The sequence below is a fragment of the Ailuropoda melanoleuca genome, chromosome 4 (genome assembly GCF_002007445.2).
Source record: "Ailuropoda melanoleuca isolate Jingjing chromosome 4, ASM200744v2, whole genome shotgun sequence".
In the NCBI taxonomy this organism is placed as follows: domain Eukaryota; kingdom Metazoa; phylum Chordata; class Mammalia; order Carnivora; family Ursidae; genus Ailuropoda; species Ailuropoda melanoleuca.
Genome location: NC_048221.1, coordinates 9,091,019 through 9,107,567, shown reverse-complemented (window position 1 = coordinate 9,107,567; position 16,549 = coordinate 9,091,019). Strand labels below are relative to the sequence as shown.

General features: G+C 54.0%; 1 protein-coding gene across 1 annotated transcript in view; it reads left to right on the top strand.

Annotated features, from left to right (window-relative positions):
• CACNA1A (calcium voltage-gated channel subunit alpha1 A) overlaps nucleotides 1–16,549 on the top strand; it is a 214,528-nt gene that overhangs the window by 140,419 nt on the left and 57,560 nt on the right. Inside the window, exons 20-23 of the mRNA XM_034657160.1 lie at nucleotides 1,470–2,018; nucleotides 9,403–9,866; nucleotides 11,683–11,821; nucleotides 13,639–13,768. Of these exons, the coding sequence (XP_034513051.1) occupies nucleotides 1,470–2,018; nucleotides 9,403–9,866; nucleotides 11,683–11,821; nucleotides 13,639–13,768 (1,282 nt within the window). The remainder of the gene's footprint in view (nucleotides 1–1,469; nucleotides 2,019–9,402; nucleotides 9,867–11,682; nucleotides 11,822–13,638; nucleotides 13,769–16,549) is intronic.

Here is a 16,549-nt window from a genome sequence, read left to right as displayed (position 1 = left end):
AGCAGTCCCTGACAGCGCTGAGCTTTACGGTGAGCTGCTTCTGCTCTCCCACCCCCTTTCGCTTGACAAATCGTTCGTAAGCACGGTCTGTCTGCCAAGCACTGTTCTAGCTGCTGGGGATGCAGCATGAACGAGGTGGCGGGGTGGAGGGAGACCTAGAGCTGGAGAGAGTTGGGCTTTTAAATAAACTTGTCAGGGAAGGCCTCACCGAGAAGGTGTAAGACCTGAAGGAGGGGAGGGAGGAGCCGTGGGGGGATCTGAGGGAAGAGTGTAGCAGGCAGCAGGAACAGCATGTGCAAAGGCCCTGAGGCAGGAATGTGCCTGTTGTGTTTATGGAACAGGAAGGAGGCCATTGTGACTGAAACAGAGGGAGGGAGGGAGGAGAGCGGGAGGAAGTAAAGACAGGTGACAAACAGATCATACAGGCCTTTGTGGGTCATGGGTGGGACTCAGACGTTTGCTCTGAGTCAGGTGGAAGCTGTGGAGGGTTCTTGAGCCCAGGAAGGGCAGGACCTAACTCGGGTGCTCACAGGCGCCCTCTGGCAGCTGTCAGGGGAACAAACTGTGGGGAGCGAGGGTGGAAGTCAGGGGACCAGGTTGAAGACTGCATTGGTCCACGCAAAAGAGATAGTGGGACCGGAGTAGGGTAATGGATGTAGCTGAATTCTAGACAGATCATGAAGGTAGAGCGGACAGAGTTTGCTGGTAAAGCAGAGGCGGTAAGGCGGTGGGAGTTGAGGTGTCTTAATTAAAGGGAGGTTCGTTGACACTGATATTCCAGATGGTGCCTGCGTCGGATGTCCCAGGGTTTTGCACAATGTGGGGCAGCACATCATGTGACGGTGGGGAGGGGGCTTTCTTTGCAGAGTGGAAGGAGGTGGCTGTGGAAGGGGAGCCCAGGAAAACACAGAATCAGACCAGTGAGTTTCGGAGAACAGTCTGTTTAAGGAGATAGTCGGTCTAAAACTATCAGTGCACACAGAAACCCTGGAAAAGTCTGTGCACTCTGGGCTGGGCTCCAGCCTTACCCAGCCCTGTGGGTAAATAGCGGGAAAAGAGGCACAGCCCCCCGGCTCCCAAGTGCCACCCCGGCTCTCCCTGGGACCACCCAGTCCTCCCATAACCCAGAACTAAAGGCTCACGCAGGCACAGTGGGCGATTCCAGAACCCGCTCCAGGCCAATGTCCCTTATGATTGGCTGTCTCAGGGGTTAAAATATTTTGAATGTCAAGGCTACATTCCCCAGGGGGTCATGCGCTACAATTTGAAAAGAGTAGAGAGGACAACAGGGACACCCATCTGGGCAGAGAGCCCCCATTAGACAAAATAGGCAGTCAGACCGGGACACCTTGCTGGATGGAGACACCAGCCTGGGCCAAGACCACCTGGGCTGAGACTCCCGTTTGTCCCAGGCCTGAGCAGGCCACAGTGCCCAGCGGTACTCTAAGCCCCGCACCCTCCCCTTGCAGGAAGGAGCAACAGAAGAACCAGAAGCCCACCAAGTCGGTGTGGGAGCAGCGGACGAGTGAGATGCGCAAGCAGAACCTGCTGGCCAGCCGGGAGGCCCTGTACAACGAGATGGACCCCGACGAGCGCTGGAAGGCCGCCTACGCCCGGCACCTGCGGCCGGACATGAAGACCCACCTGGACCGGCCGCTGGTGGTCGATCCCCAGGAGAACCGCAACAACAACACCAACAAGAGCCGGGCGGCCGAGCCCACTGTGGACCAGCGCCTCGGCCAGCAGCGAGCCGAGGACTTCCTCAGGAAACAGGCCCGCTACCACGACCGGGCCCGGGACCCCAGCGGCTCGGTGGGCCTGGCCCCCCGCCGGCCCTGGGCGGGCAGCCAGGAGGCCGAGCTGAGCCGGGAAGGGCCTTATGGGCGCGGGGGCGGCGAGGAGGACGGCGACGGGCCCGACGGCGGCGAGCGGAGGAGAAGGCACCGCCACGGCCCTCCGACGGCGTACGAGGCGGACGCGCGGAGGGAGGACAGGGAGCGCAGGCACCGCAGGAGGAAGTAAGTGGGGGCGACCGCTCAGCTGGCTGGTGACCGTCGAGGTCATAGTGCTAAGAGCCCAGGGGGCGCCGGCGGGGAAGCGGGCCCCTGTTGAGCATCTCGGTGTTCGAGACAGGCCCCTGCGACAGACTCCACTGTCACAGATGCAGAACGCAGTGGAGAGGCTGGCCCAAGGTCACACGGGGACTAAGGGGCTTGAACCAGAGGGGGCAGGCTCACCATTTCGCCCTTGTGTGCCTCAGGGAAAATCGATGAGAAAGTCCCCCACCCCCACCCCCACTGAATTCTTCAGCTATTCCATGTACTTGCTGTGTGACCTTGGGCAAGTGACTTCACATCTCTGGGCCTCAGTTGTCTCAATCTCTAAAATGGAGATCGTGGGATCTAATTGGGTCATTGCGGAAATTCAAAGAGATAATTCATGCAAAAGGCCCGAAGAAGAGTAGCTGACACATAAGTGCTTGGTAATGTAGACCATTTTTAGCTGTTAATGAGTCAACCATCTTTTTACCTGATGCTATTCCTGAGGGATTTGAAAAGCTACCCTGGGCCCTCAGAATTGAAAGGAGAGCAGGGTTGAGGCTTTTGGAGGCCTCTTCCAGGGCAGCGCCCTAGCCAGTAGGAAATGGCACCCTTGTTTTCTTCATGTTTTTTAACAGTCCTGCAGTAATTCTACATATAGGAGCCCAACCATGTCGAAACAGACATTTTCTTATAGTCACTGATGTTCTGTTAGTCTTCGTTTATTTCACCACGAGGGCATCATACTGAGTTTTTAATGATGTGTTTAAGTGGCTCCGTCATATGACCTAGGCACTAAGCCAGCACTTACCAAAATTGAATGTGTACGTGAATCCCCAGGGATCTTATTAAAATACAGATTCTAAATCCGTGGGTCTCGGGTGAAGCCTGAGACTCTGCATTTCTAAGGAGCTCCCGAGTGAGGCTGATGCTGGTCCGGGGACCACACTTTGAATAAGGAGGGTCTGGAGGGCAGAGTGAACTGACGCGGGGTGCTGTGTGCACAGGCACCGTGAACGTGACAGCTACCGATGCCGGCTGGCTCTTGGTGGTGTGGGCAACTCAGGTGACATGAGGGAGTTGCCACCAGTGCTGAGATTTTCCAAACTGGAGAACACCTCTTGGCGAAGTTCCCTACGAAATAGAGTCTAGTCTTCCTTCAATGTGTCCAGTAGTTGCATTCCGGGAAAATGGGGTGTGTATTTAAAACATACAAGGGGTATCTGGGGGGCTCAGTCCATTAAGTGTCCGCCTCTTGGTTTTGGCTCAGGTCATGATCTCGGGGTTGTTAGAGCGAGCCCCACGTCAGGCTCTGTGCTCCTCGAGGAGTTGGCTCGAGATTCTTTCTCTCCCTCCCTCTGTGCCCAGGCCAGGCTCCCAACAGGAGCAAACTGAGAAGAGAGTAGAGTGTTCTAGGCTAAGAACAGCATGTGCAAAGGCCCTGAGGTAGACCAGAAGGAGGCTGGTTTGCAGTTTGGAGGGTGAGGAGAGAGTGGCAGACAAAGAAATGGGAGGGACGGTGATGGGTCAGTAGGACCTCGAATCCTCTCGGGGCAAGGAGAGGCCACAGAAAGGATTTTTAGGTGAAATACAGTGTTTAGAACATGACTGGATAATTAAGAACCCATGATTCACCAATGCTGTTCTTCTCACTACTGCTAACATTATTATTATTGTCATCCTTGTTGTTACATTACTCCTGTGATTGAGGGAGGCCGAGTGACAGGGACGGAATGTCAGCATAGCCTGGTGGTGAAGGGCAAGAACTCTGGAGCCAGAGGTCACACTCCTGCCCGTCACTTCCTGCCTGTGTGACTTGTAGCATGTCCCTTCCCCTCTCTGGGCGTCTGTTGGCTCACCTGTAAAGTGGGGATGAGAGCAGTACCTACCGCCTAGGGTAAGAGGAAGGTCCCACTGAGTTAATAGATGTAAGATGCTTTGAACCGCGCCTGGTGTATAAGTACTCAGTAATGTTAGCTGTTATCACTGTGAGGGTGATCGCTACATCTCAGTGTATGCTAACCATGTGCAGTGGTAACAGCAGGCAGTCAGAAATTAGTAGCTATTACTATTATCGTTATCATTTATACCGTTAAGATTTTCTCATTGAGCCACCCGGATGGCTCAGTCGGTTAAGCGTCGGACTCTTGGTTTCGGCTCAGGTCATGATCTCGGGGTCGTGAGATCCAGCCCCACGTCGGGCTCCTCTCTCCGCACAGAATCAGCTCTGGAGTCTCTCTCTCCCTCTCCCTCTGCCACACCCCCCCCCTCTAAAAAAATACCTCTATATTTTTCTCATCAACAAACAAAAAACAACTTCTATCCTTTAGAGTGACCACTCCAGCTCCTTCCTTTCACAGATGGGGAAACTGAGGCCCAGAGAGAGGAAGGCATTTTCCCCAAAGGCAGCTGGCTGATTCCAGCAGTGTGATAAGAATGCAGCTTTCCCGCATCCCACAGATGGCCCCTGCTCCCCCTCCCCTCCAGAGGCAGAAACGGCCTCCCCCCTGCCACTCCCAGACCCACACCAGGAGGGCACTGCTGTTCCTTTGTTAATGGACGCGCCCAGGGAGGCATTACTCTCCTGGCTTATGAAAAGGTTCTAATGCTCATTGGAAATAAAACTTCATGAAGATTCAGGCACTTTTAGAGAAAAAAAAATCCAAGACGAGGCATTCATCTGCTTTATAAAAAAAAATGGCCAAGAGAAAACTTTATTCACGAATATACTAAAAAGACGTTTCAGTTCTCTATGGTGACCCATTGGCCCTGCTTAAGGGGTCTGCCACCTGCATCTTTCCTTTTTGTCATTGCTTAGGCCTTTTCCCAGACCCACACTGTGTTTTTCATTCGTCAGAACGTTGATAAAATATATATATATATATATAATTATTCTCTTTCCGTTCCCTCTGCCTCTCCCCCAATTACACCTTCATCTCCTCTCCAGCTTTAAATGGCCCCCCGAAGCTCTCACAAGCTCGCCCCAGTGAAAAGTGGACAGAAGCACATTTGTTTCACTCATTCTACATCACTCAGTAGCCGCTGACCCCAGAACCCCCACCCCAGGCGGCTGAGCCCAGTGGCACCCCAGGGTGACCAAAGCAAAGGTAGAGATTTCCTCAACTCCCAGGAAAACGCTGAGGGTCGCAGAGCGGCTGCCGCTCCCCAGTAGCCGGGCAGTGCTCCCTGCTGGACGTGGCTGAGCAGGGCAGCTCTTGCCAAGACCAGTGCCACCCCAGAATTAACACCTGCTCCCATCACCATGAAACCCACTCCCCAGAAAGAGCAAGAGGAGATCCTGGACCTCTGAGCCTCACAGAGTCTATGCTGCCTTAGAAACTGTAAGACTGGAATCCAGCCCAGCCCTTTCCCAGCTGGGTGACACCTGGCAACTGCCTTTGCCTCTCCGGGCCTCAGTTTCCTCATCTGTAAAATGGGCCTGATCCTAATCCCATATCCAGGGCTGGTGGCTGCAGGGATTAAATGGAGTAAAACACATAGGTCCTTAGGACATGGTGGCACCAGGAAGCAGGCCCATCCTCTGCATCTGGGAGCCTGAGCACGCCCCACTCAAGGTGTCCGTAGCCCTTGACAAAAGGACGCTGAAGTGATCAGCTGGCTGAGGGATGCGGTGCGGGACAGGGTTATGCAAGCGGCTACCAATTCCAGGCAGGGGATGCACATCCCCAAAGGGGAAGGGGACTGGCTTCCAAGTTTTCTGCCCCTTTTGCATTCTCCTTGGAGACGCTTGGCATCGGAGCCTCCTGGAGACTGGTGTGTGACCTCTGCAGGCCCAGCTTCCTCTGGCTCCCGTGGCAGACAGAGCCAGCAGACGGAGCCAACGGGCTCTTGGTCCCCAACGCAAGGCTGACATCCCCTCGAGGGGCACCCTGGTCTCCGCTGCTGTGCTCTTTAGTATAACCTCTTCGCGTGGTGGCCAAAGGATCTGGGTTCTGTTTGCAGTAATAATTTACCCGAACCTGCTTTGTGCTAGGGATAGCTCTCCCTTTGACGGCAACAACAGTCTGTAAAAACAATGAGAAAACACTCCCAGCCAGATTTCCATCTCATGGACAGCTTTTCAAAAAGGACCAGGCACGGGTTCGAATTAAGAACCTGTTTGTGGGCTGTGTTGGGGAAATACGGTGTAGACTCTATTTACTGACATCGTTACAGCTGACGCTTGCTGTCCAGGCGCCGTACGAGGAGCCCAGGGCTTTTGGCAGGTCTGAGGGTTTGGTCCTCCTCTGCGTCACTGCACACCCTGCCTCCGGCTTCGTTGGACCCCTCTGTGTCCTCTCTCCTTCTCTTCCCTTCTGAGGACTGCATTCAGGGCCCACCCTGATCCAGGATGACCTCATCTCATGATCCTTTTTTTCAAGATTTTTATTTATTTATTTGAGAGAGAGAAGGAGAGAGAGAGCACAAGCAGGGGGAGTGGTAGAGGGAGAGGGAGAAAGAGACTTCCGCTGAGCAGGGAGCCCAGTGTGGGGCTCAATCCCAGGACCCTGGGATCATGACCTGAGCCACCCAGGTGCCCCTCATCTCATGATCGTTAACCTAATTACATCTGCAAAGGCCCTTTCTTCAAATAAGGCCCCATTCACGATCTCCAGGTAGACACATCATTCGAGGGGCCACCATTCCACCCATTACAGTCTGCCCTCTGGCTCCTCCCCCCGAGATGTATGTCCATCTCGTGTGCAGAATACACTCACCCCATCCCAACGTCCCCAGAAGTCTTGGCCTCTGACAGCATCAGCTCAGAAATCCTACATCTCATCATCTAAGCTGGGTATGGGTGAGGCTCTAGGTATGATCCATTTGGAGGCCAAATCCCCTCCCATCTGTGGCCATGAACTAGAAGACGAATTCCCTGCCTCTGGAATACAGGGGTGGGACAGGCACAGGGTGGACAGTCCTATTCCAAAAGGGAGACGCTGGGAAGGATAAAGGGTCCTTGGTCCCAAGAAGGTTCTAAACCAGGCAGGCAAGATGCCATCAGGTTCCGGGCCTGGGAGTCATCATTACACTGAGCCTCCCAGGGACCCAAGGAGGTTACCACACCCGTGTAACAGATGAGAAACAAGGCTGAGTAACTTGCCGGTGTTACATAGCAGCTCAGCTCCGGGATCCCCACTGTGGTCTCCGAGTTATAGGGACGGTCCTGCTACTCTCCGCCCAGTTTAAAGACAAGGGACTTGGGGCTCAGAGAGGTTAATCAAACTACAGAGGGTCACACAGCCAGTGAGGGGCTCTGCTGAGACTCAGAGCCAGGTCAGCCCGGCCCACTCACATGACTGAGAAGTGAGGAAACCAGCCGGGCCTGCCCTTCTCCCCATGCAGCCTCAGAGAACCAAGTCTGAAAATAAATTACCTCGTCTCTCTTCTGCTTCCTAAAAACACCGTGGACTTTGGCGAGTTAAAATGCAAAATTAAAACGAGGACGTGCTCGGTGGATTTAGGGTTGCAGGTGGGGCGTGGGCTTTGGTGTCTGCGATCACACCTGAGCTCCCAGCTGGTCGCTGAACGTGTGCAACCTGAGAAAATCGTTTTTTACTCGGACTCAGTTTCCTCATCTGCATAATGGTACTAACAGTACTGCCCACATCCCACAGCAACCCTAAGGCTTAGAAGAGCTGGCGTGTGTGGTCCGGCGCACGGCAGGTGCTTAGTACATGTGAGGTCTGATGAGCTGGAGTGGAGGGCCTAGGAGGCAGAATTGGGGTTGCCTTTAAGAAGAGCCAGAGACACAAGTTTCAGATTGCAAAGCCCTCCAGAGAGAGACATCATAGAGAGTGTAAACCACAAATGTCCTGGGGTTTCCAGGGAACAGACTGGCCAGGGCCGGGGCTAGCGCCCAGGAACTAGGGCACGATAAGGCCCCTCATCTGAGGACTGAGGGTCTAGAAGGGTGTCTGAAAGCAAACAGAGCAAACTTGGGAGCCAAACTCCCAGGGAGCTGACTGGGAGCCAGGTCCACTCGGCGCGGGCAGGCAGAGCCGGGACCAGTGGGGGACGGACGGACGGACGTGCAGCCAGGGGGCAGAAGACAGGTTCCGGACCCCAACCACCCTCACTGGGGCCACAGCTCCCGGGGTGTCTGGCAAGCTAGGGGTGAGCACGTAGATGGGAGGAGGCAGGGGTCGATGGGAGGTCTGGGCCTGTGAGACCCCCGGGCTTCAGCGTCCTCGTCTGAAAAATGGGCGTATTTGCTTATTATTTGATAAAAAGTGACTGAGCATTTGCCATGTGCCAGGCCCCGTTCTGGGCACTGGAATCACAGCTGTGAACAGAAAGACAAAAATAAACCACTTGCCTTTGCAGAGCAGACGTCCCAAAGGGTATTGAGGTAGAAAAAGCTCAGCCAGGACCCTTAACATTTTTCTCTCCTCCCCCGTTGCACTGAACACTCAGACTCTTTTCTTCTCTTGTCCATTGGCATGGTGTTAATTATTTGAGTAACCAAGGCACCAAACTCCTACTCACCTTGTCTCCCCCCACTCTCCATCTCCAGCCACACCGGCCTCCTGAAACTCAACAAACTTGTCCCCATTTCAGGACCTTTGCACTGGCTGTTCCCTCTGCCTGGAATGCTTTGCCCATCACACTTGTATCCCTGTGAAAAATTATCGTGTTCATTTACCAGCTGTGTGGCCTTAGGCAAGAGACTTAACCTCTCTGGGCTTCAGTGTCCTCATCTGGAAAATGGGGCTAGTAATTGCTCCTCTTGGGGCTGAGGATGAAGGGGTTATTAGAAGCCGAGTGCTTAGAGCAGCCCCTGAGAGCTTTGTTACTGAAGTGTTGGCTGTTATTACTCTTATTATTATTTATTATGTTTACTTGCATGTATTGCGTGCTCCCCCGAACTGGAATATTGGGAAGGGACATAAATGCCTCAAGTGCGTAAAGCCACGAGGCAGTTCTACCCCTAAAGAGGTGGTGTCCCTGTGTGCTTTAGCCAGCCCTGAAAACACTGTGTGCCCCAGGCCCGCCCAGGATCTCTCGGAGGGCCTGTAGGCAGAGGCAGGGAGCTCTGGGTGGGAGAGATGTAGGCTCTGGCAGAAAGTTCTTTTACCCTCTGGTTTCTCCCCACGGGAGCAGCCTCGTGCCCCGCGAAACAACAGGAGAAGCACCACACTGAAGCCCAGGAGGCCGGGCTATTACACTTCCGTAGGGTTGCAATCTCCGAGCAGGAGTAAGCCGGGCCCCTCTCATGCCAGGCCCTGGGGAGCTCCGGGACACGGCCTCTCCGGGTCCAAGCGCGCCCCCTGAAGGGTGGAAGCTGAGGCAGGGTCCAGAACGTTCGCTCTGTTATTCTAACTCAGTTATGAGTCCTTTCTCCTTGGCCTGCCTTCCGCAGAGAGAACCAGGGCCCCGGGGTCCCCGTGTCGGGCCCCAACCTGTCGACCACCCGGCCAATCCAGCAAGACCTGGGCCGCCAAGAGCCGCCGCTGGCCGAGGACATTGACAACATGAGGAACAACAAGCTGGCCACCGCGGGCTCGGCCGGCGCCCACGACAGCCTCAGCCGCCCCGGCCTGCCCCAGAGCCCCGCCAGGACCGGGAACAGTACCGACCCCGGCCCCGCGCCAGCCCCGCCTGCCGCGGCCACCAACCCCCAGAATGCCGCCAGCCGCTGGACACCCAACAACCCAGGGGACCCATCCGACCCCGGCCCCCCCAAGACCCCCGAGAACAGCCTTATCGTCACCAACCCCAGCAGCACCCAGACCAACTCAGCGAAGACTGCCAGGAAACCCGACCACACCACGGTGGATATCCCCCCGGCCTGCCCGCCCCCCCTCAACCACACCGTCGTCCAAGGTGAGACCCCACCACCACCCCCGTCACCGGGCAGGGCACCCGGTGTCCCTAGGGCCAGTCCCTGGAGGCTTGGCTGGGTGACCCTCAACAGTCACCCTACCTCTCTGACCTCAGTTTCTTCCTCTCAAAATGGGTACAGATGTGGTTCCTGCCCCACGGGACTGTGGGGAGGGTTAAGCGAGATAATATGCCCGCAGGGCCTGGCACACGGCCAGGCACTCGGTAGGTTTCGCGATGTTGCCTGCATCCCAGATTCCCAGAGCGAAGCCAGGAAGCCGCTGTATTTGACAAGCAGTGGATCCTTTTAACAGAAATTGAGGGCACATCCAATGATTCCCCAGACCCACGCTGTCCAAAAGAGATGTGACACTGGCCACATATGTAGTTTTGAACTTTCTAGTAGCCATATTAAAAGAGAGAAAGGAGAGAAGGGGGAGGGAGGAGTGATAAGAGGGGTGCCTGGGTGGCTCAGTCAGTTAAGCGTCTGACTCTTGATTTCAGCTCAGGTCATGACCTCAAGGTGGTAAGATCAAGCCCTGCACCAGGCTCTGTGCTGGGAGTGGAGCCTGCCTGGGATTCTCTCTCTCCCTTTCTCTATGCCCTCCCTTTAAAAAGAAAGAAATAGGTGAGGGGCGCCTGGGTGGCTCAGTCATTAAGCGTCTGCCTTTGGCTCAGGGCGTGATCCCAGCATTCTGGGATCGAGCCCCACATCAGGCTCCTCTGCTGGGAACCTGCTTCTTCCTTTCCTACTCTCCCTGCTTGTGTTCCCTCTCTCGCGGGGTGTCTCTCTCTCTGTCAAATAAATAAAATCTTAAAAAAAAAAAAAAAAAAAAATAGGGGAAATAAACTTTAATCTCAGTGTTATTTATTTGTATCCAAAGTGCTACCATTTCAACGTGTAATCAACATTTTTAACATTAACAATCTACTTTACATTCTTTGTCTTGCACTCTGTCTTAGAAATTCGGTGTGTTTTACACATAAAAGTGTTGGATGGTGCGGGTCTAGGCCCTTGAGGGATTGGCAGTTTGTGACCTCCCTCCAAGCCCCCAACCATGTAAGACTGGGGTCAGAGAAGCAGTGAAAATTTAGAAAGGGCCCACTGAGCTAATTGTTTCCGAAGATGGTTACAATAGCCCAGTTTCTCTGGTGCCCGTTCTACGCAGGAGATTTCCATGAGTCTGCTTGATAAACGCTCACCACAGTCCTACAACGTGGATTTCATCCTTGTGCCCATTTTATAGATGAAAATACTGAGGCTCAGAGAAACTCAGCCTGCCCAGAGACACATAACAAGGTTAGGCTGCGGAATCAACGCTCAGGAGTGTAGTGGCCCTTGCCATCGAGAGAGAGGTATTCTTGGGGGAGACGATCCAGTTTGACAAAGGGAGAGCTCAGTATTACCATCTGTAAAGTGGGTCTATCGGGCCTCATGCTACCTGCGTCCAAGTGATGGTATGAAGGTCCAACAGGATGGGGGCAGGTTTGTGTGAACATCCTGTGAACGTCCCACCAGACTCAAGGCTATCGAGTGGTTGAGAGCAGGCACTCTGGGACCAGGTTCAAATCCCCACCATGTGACCTTAGGCCAGTCACTTCACCTCTCTGTGCTAGTTCATGCTCTGTAAAATGGAGATCATGAAGTGGCTGTTCTCACAGGGTCATGTGAGTACAAAATGGCCTAACGTGCTGCCTGGCACATTGTCGGCACTTTATAAACGTCAGCTGCTTATCGTCTGCTCTGGGGAGTGGACGGGAGCCCAGAGGCTCATGGGAAATCACGGAGGGAGCCCTGTGTCCATTCTTGTCCCCACAGTGAACAAAAACGCCAACCCAGACCCACTGCCAAAAAAGGAGGAAGAGAAGAAGGAGGAGGAGGAAGACGACCCCGGGGAAGACGGCCCCAAGCCCATGCCTCCCTACAGCTCCATGTTTATCCTCTCTACGACCAACCCGTGAGTATGGCCTGTGGCTAGGGCAGAGGGCCTGGGACTCCCACTGGGGCACTGGAAGTCAAGCCAGAGGGCAGGCTCACACAGAGGGTAATAGGGAGAGTGGCCTCCAAGATCACTGTTAGGCCATAGCGGATTTTTGAGCAAATTAAAAAACAAGGCCCTTTTCTTAAGTCCTGTAAAAGAGAAATTTCTCATAAACTACTGATTTGGGGGAAAAGACCCCTTCCGGCCATCAGATAGAAATCATTATCATAAATATTCAAATCTAGGGGCACCTGGGTGGCACAGCGGTTAAGCGTCTGCCTTCTGCTCAGGGCGTGATCCCGGCGCTATGGGATCGAGCCCCACATCAGGCTCCTCCGCTATGAGCCTGCTTCTTCCTCTCCCACCCCCCCTGCTTGTGTTCCCTCTCTCACTAGCTGTCTCTATCTCTGTCAAATAAATAAATAAAATCTTTAAATAAATAAATAAATAAATAAATATTAAATCTACACCGTCTGTCATGTGAGAGGCACCCCTAAGAAATGGTTGCCTTGTGCAGTGCTCAACCTGTACAATCATACATGGCAGCCCTGGTCCCTGAGCCCTTGATCCTAATCTCTGCTCTGGAAGGTTTGGATTCTAGGCAGATGTCTTTGAGTTCCATAACCCTTTGTCTTGGGCATCCTTGAGGAGGATAGATTACTTAGGAGAGAAATTTATTACATGTGTCTCACTGTGGCTTGTTTGAGGATTGCATTTTTCCAAAGGACATTTCTTGGAACCTTGGCCCCTCAAAATGGCTTCCTGACAAAGAAAAATCATGTCAAACCAGCTGGGCAGTAACTACTTTCTATAACCTGCCTCTTGAGACTCTTGAATCTTGTCCTATGTGCTTCCTTTTTATTTGGTTGAAAGTATCTATTTTACTAGGAAAACTTGTATGTGGTATTTAGTGCCAGGCACTGTTGTGTTTTACAAATGAAAAAAAAAATTCTAATAACCCTATGAGATCGGTATATGCTTATGCCCATTCAACAGATGAAGAAACTGAGGCCTAGAGAGGTGAAGTTACCTGTCCAAGGTCATACAGCAAGCAAGTGGGAGAGCCTAAACAGACGGATGCCAGTATCTCTGTTCCTAACCACTCAGCCCTGCTGCCATTCACACAACTTTATGACATATTTATAAATATTATTAGCTCCACTTAAGAGGTTAGGTACTTATGTATTATCCCATTACCACATCAAAGGCTTTGATAAGGCCTGCAATTTATAATTTCAGTAACTTTCTGGAACCCCTACTATGTGCCAGGCATTTATTAACATTTTTGATCTTCACATTCTTGTAAGGTAGCCACCATTATTATGGCCATTGCACGGATGAGAGCACTGAGGCACAGAGGGGATAAGTAACTTGCCTAAGGTCACTCAATCAATTAAAAAAAAAAATCCATTTAACCCAGAATTTCCCAATTTTATTTGACCATAGGACATCTTATGCATGAAAAACCTTTTCGTCTCCTGCAGAATCTGGGAAAATATTTCTTCAACTCAGTCTAGGAATCAAGATTTTCCAAGAGAGTTGTTTGGAAGTGATAGGAACTTATCAACAGGGCCTGTGAATATCTTCCCTGGCTGAGGGGCCCCCTACCTTCTTGGCATTCCGTGACCCCCAGGAGGGCCCCCAGATGGAGGATCTTGATACTTTCCTGGGCGTGGGACCTTGGGCGTTAGAGGTCTCGGGGGGTGGTAGGTGACGTCAGGAGGTTACAGGAGGAAAGGGTTTATGAGCCCACAGTCTGAGTGGACCCCTGCACACCCACCTGTCCCCAACAGCCTGCGCCGCCTGTGCCATTACATCCTGAATCTGCGCTACTTTGAGATGTGCATCCTCATGGTCATTGCCATGAGCAGCATTGCCCTGGCGGCCGAGGACCCCGTGCAGCCCAACGCTCCGCGGAACAACGTGAGTCCCGCCCAGCGGGCCCCCTCCCGGCCGGGCTCCTCTGTTACAGGTTCCTGTGTCCTGCACCCTAAAAGCTGATTGCCACGGTGGAAGGAATGCCCAGGGTACCCCTGGGTACGGCCCTGGGCACACCATGGGGAGGGGGGGTCTGATTCCCTGAGGACACGCCTGGGGGCAGGCTGTTCCTTGAGGGGGCAGTGGCTCTGTGCACTGGCAGGGGAAAAGGTGGCCTAGAGCGGGTGGGGCTAGAAATTGCTGGAATCCCTGGTGGAGGGAGCGGGGCTGGCATTATATGGGGAGATGCACGCTGTGCATGGCAGGTAGGGAGGCCTCAGGCAGGGGGTGCTGTATAGTCAATCCCCTCAGCAGCCGGGTCTCCCCAAACAGGCTTCTGGGTGTGGACACGCGCTTTGAAAGAAAGGACTATTTTGACTCAGAAACACAGCCTACACTTTTAGCCTTTTGGAGAGCTAAAAACCTCTCCCTTTAGGGGTCCAGGGTCTGCTAGCGGTTGCTGTTAATTGAGTGCTTGCTGTATTCCAAGCACAACCCCAGGCACTTGGCACGTAAGCTCTCCCAGGTATCCCCGCTTGACAGATGGGGAAACTGAGGCTCAGGAAGGCTAAGTGATCCGACCAAGATTACACAGCACAGTTCCAATTCTGCCTCCCCAGGGCTCCCGCTGCTTCCCTCAACTGTCACTGTTTTTTGAGCACCTACTGTGTGCACAGCTCCCCTTGAGTCCTGCCAAGCAAGAATGAGTGTGGTTGAGAGGGGGGAGCAAGAGATTGACAGATGGGGGCGTGGCAGACTCTGGACTGGCAGCAGTACCCCTGCCCCAGTTCCTCCTGCCCCCCATCCCTGCCCCCCCGGCCCGGAGCCAAAGGTACATTTTCCGCTGGGAGCCAGGCCCTGCCACCCTCGTTAAGTAGGTTAGGAGCCTGGTGAGGCTGGCAAGCCCCATAAATCAAGCCTGCCCGACAGCAGCTTACCTTGCACTTTCCCTTCCTCTAAAGGCCTGGCAGGGCCCCTGGGGACCCAATGAGGGGAGTCGGAAGGAAATAATTAGAACAAGGCTCCCGGAAGAAACTAGGACCAGGGAGGGCTGAGGCTGCGCTCTGTCATTTCCTGCTGCCCGCTCTCCCCCAGGGAGCCAGGCCCGGGAGGGGGCACCCCGGGAGGGGTCAGCAAATCCCCTGCCGACTCTAGGAGATGGGAGAAGGCTCGGTCGCTGGCTGGCAGGGGTGCCGCTGCTGCGGTGCGTGCCGGGGCTGAGGGAACCCAGCCGGGCTCAGCGGGCTCAGACCAGCCCGTGGAGCATTTGCCATGCGTCGACCCCGAGCCCTGCCTGCTGCGTTTTGCCACTGAAACTTCTCTCCTCCAGCCCCCGCCCCCTTCAAGGACACTGTGGCCCCGCACTGCCAGCTGATGCCTGGGACCCCTCCCCCCGTTCTTTTGTTGGCTGAACTAGAACAGACCTCAGAAAAGTACAGGAAACACGCGTGACCCATCTCTCAATGATTTAAAGCACCCACACCCCCCGGGGGGCAAGAAGTAGAATGAACCACCTGAGACCATGGCCTCTGTAGTAGCCCCCTTTCTCTCTGGAGTCGGGGCTCCCCAGCTGGGACAACGTCTGCAGACACGTTTGGTTGTCGTGACGTGGGGCGGTTGGCAGGGAGCCCCTGGCATCTGGAGAGCGGAGGCCGGGGTGCTGCTCGGCCCCCTAACGGTGACTTGGGCGGCCTCACCGCACAGAACGACCCTGCCCTGAGGTCATTGTGCTGACCTTGGCAAACCCACCCTGGAGGCAACCGTGACCCCTCCCCTTCTGGAATGAGCTTAGCTTCTCTAATTGTCCCACCGGCTTGTGCTTCCGCAAGCACTAGAATTCGGTTTTGCTCCTTTCTGACCCTCAACAGATGGCGTCCTTCTATGCCTCTGTCACCCGACACATCGTGTCCCCCGCGAGATGAGCACGTAATGTTGCGGGGAGGGACGGCCATCCTTTTTCACTGCTCTTTCATATTCCGCTGTGTGGCATGACCTATTGATGCCCGTTTGGATGTTTCCAGTTGAAATTGCTGGCCACACGCCCCCTACCCTGCGTGTGTCTCCAGGGATGCTGGGCATGACTTCCTCCAGCGTAGAAAACCATAAGCAGAGTTTCTGGAGCAGAGAATGTGCGTGCAGTCAGGCTTACGAGGAGCAGCCCGCTGTTGGCTGGATGATACAGTGACATTCACGCAGGCAGCGTAGTGGCGCCCACCGCTCTGCGGGCTCGTCAGCTCTTGGCGCTGGAGACTCTCGCGCTTGGTGGGCCTGGTGGGGTAGGGAGTGGAATCTCTCTGCGACTTTGGTTTGCATTTCCCGGGGATAAATGCATCTGAGAACATGGTTGAATTCAGCTGAACCACAGGAAACTCATTCGTAGAGGTCTGAGGAGCTCCATATTCGATAGTCAAACCTAATTCGTTGGTCTCTTGATTTCCTCTTGCCCGATTAATTCATTCAGTTCTCCAGAATTAGATTCCCCTGACCACCGGGCCTGCCCTTTCCCACTCCCTGCCTTCCATTTTTCCTCTTTGCTTTTCATTTGTTGCTTTGTTTCGTTATTACTAAATGAGCAACTAGTATGTGCCAGGCACAGAGCTAAGCGTCAAGGATTGACAGGGTGTGAGAGGGTCCCTGCCTTCCCAGAGCTCACAGAGCACCAGGCCTCGGCCATGCTGAGCCCGCCACCCTGTGTGCCTGAAATGCTTTCTCAGCCAGCCCCTTGCA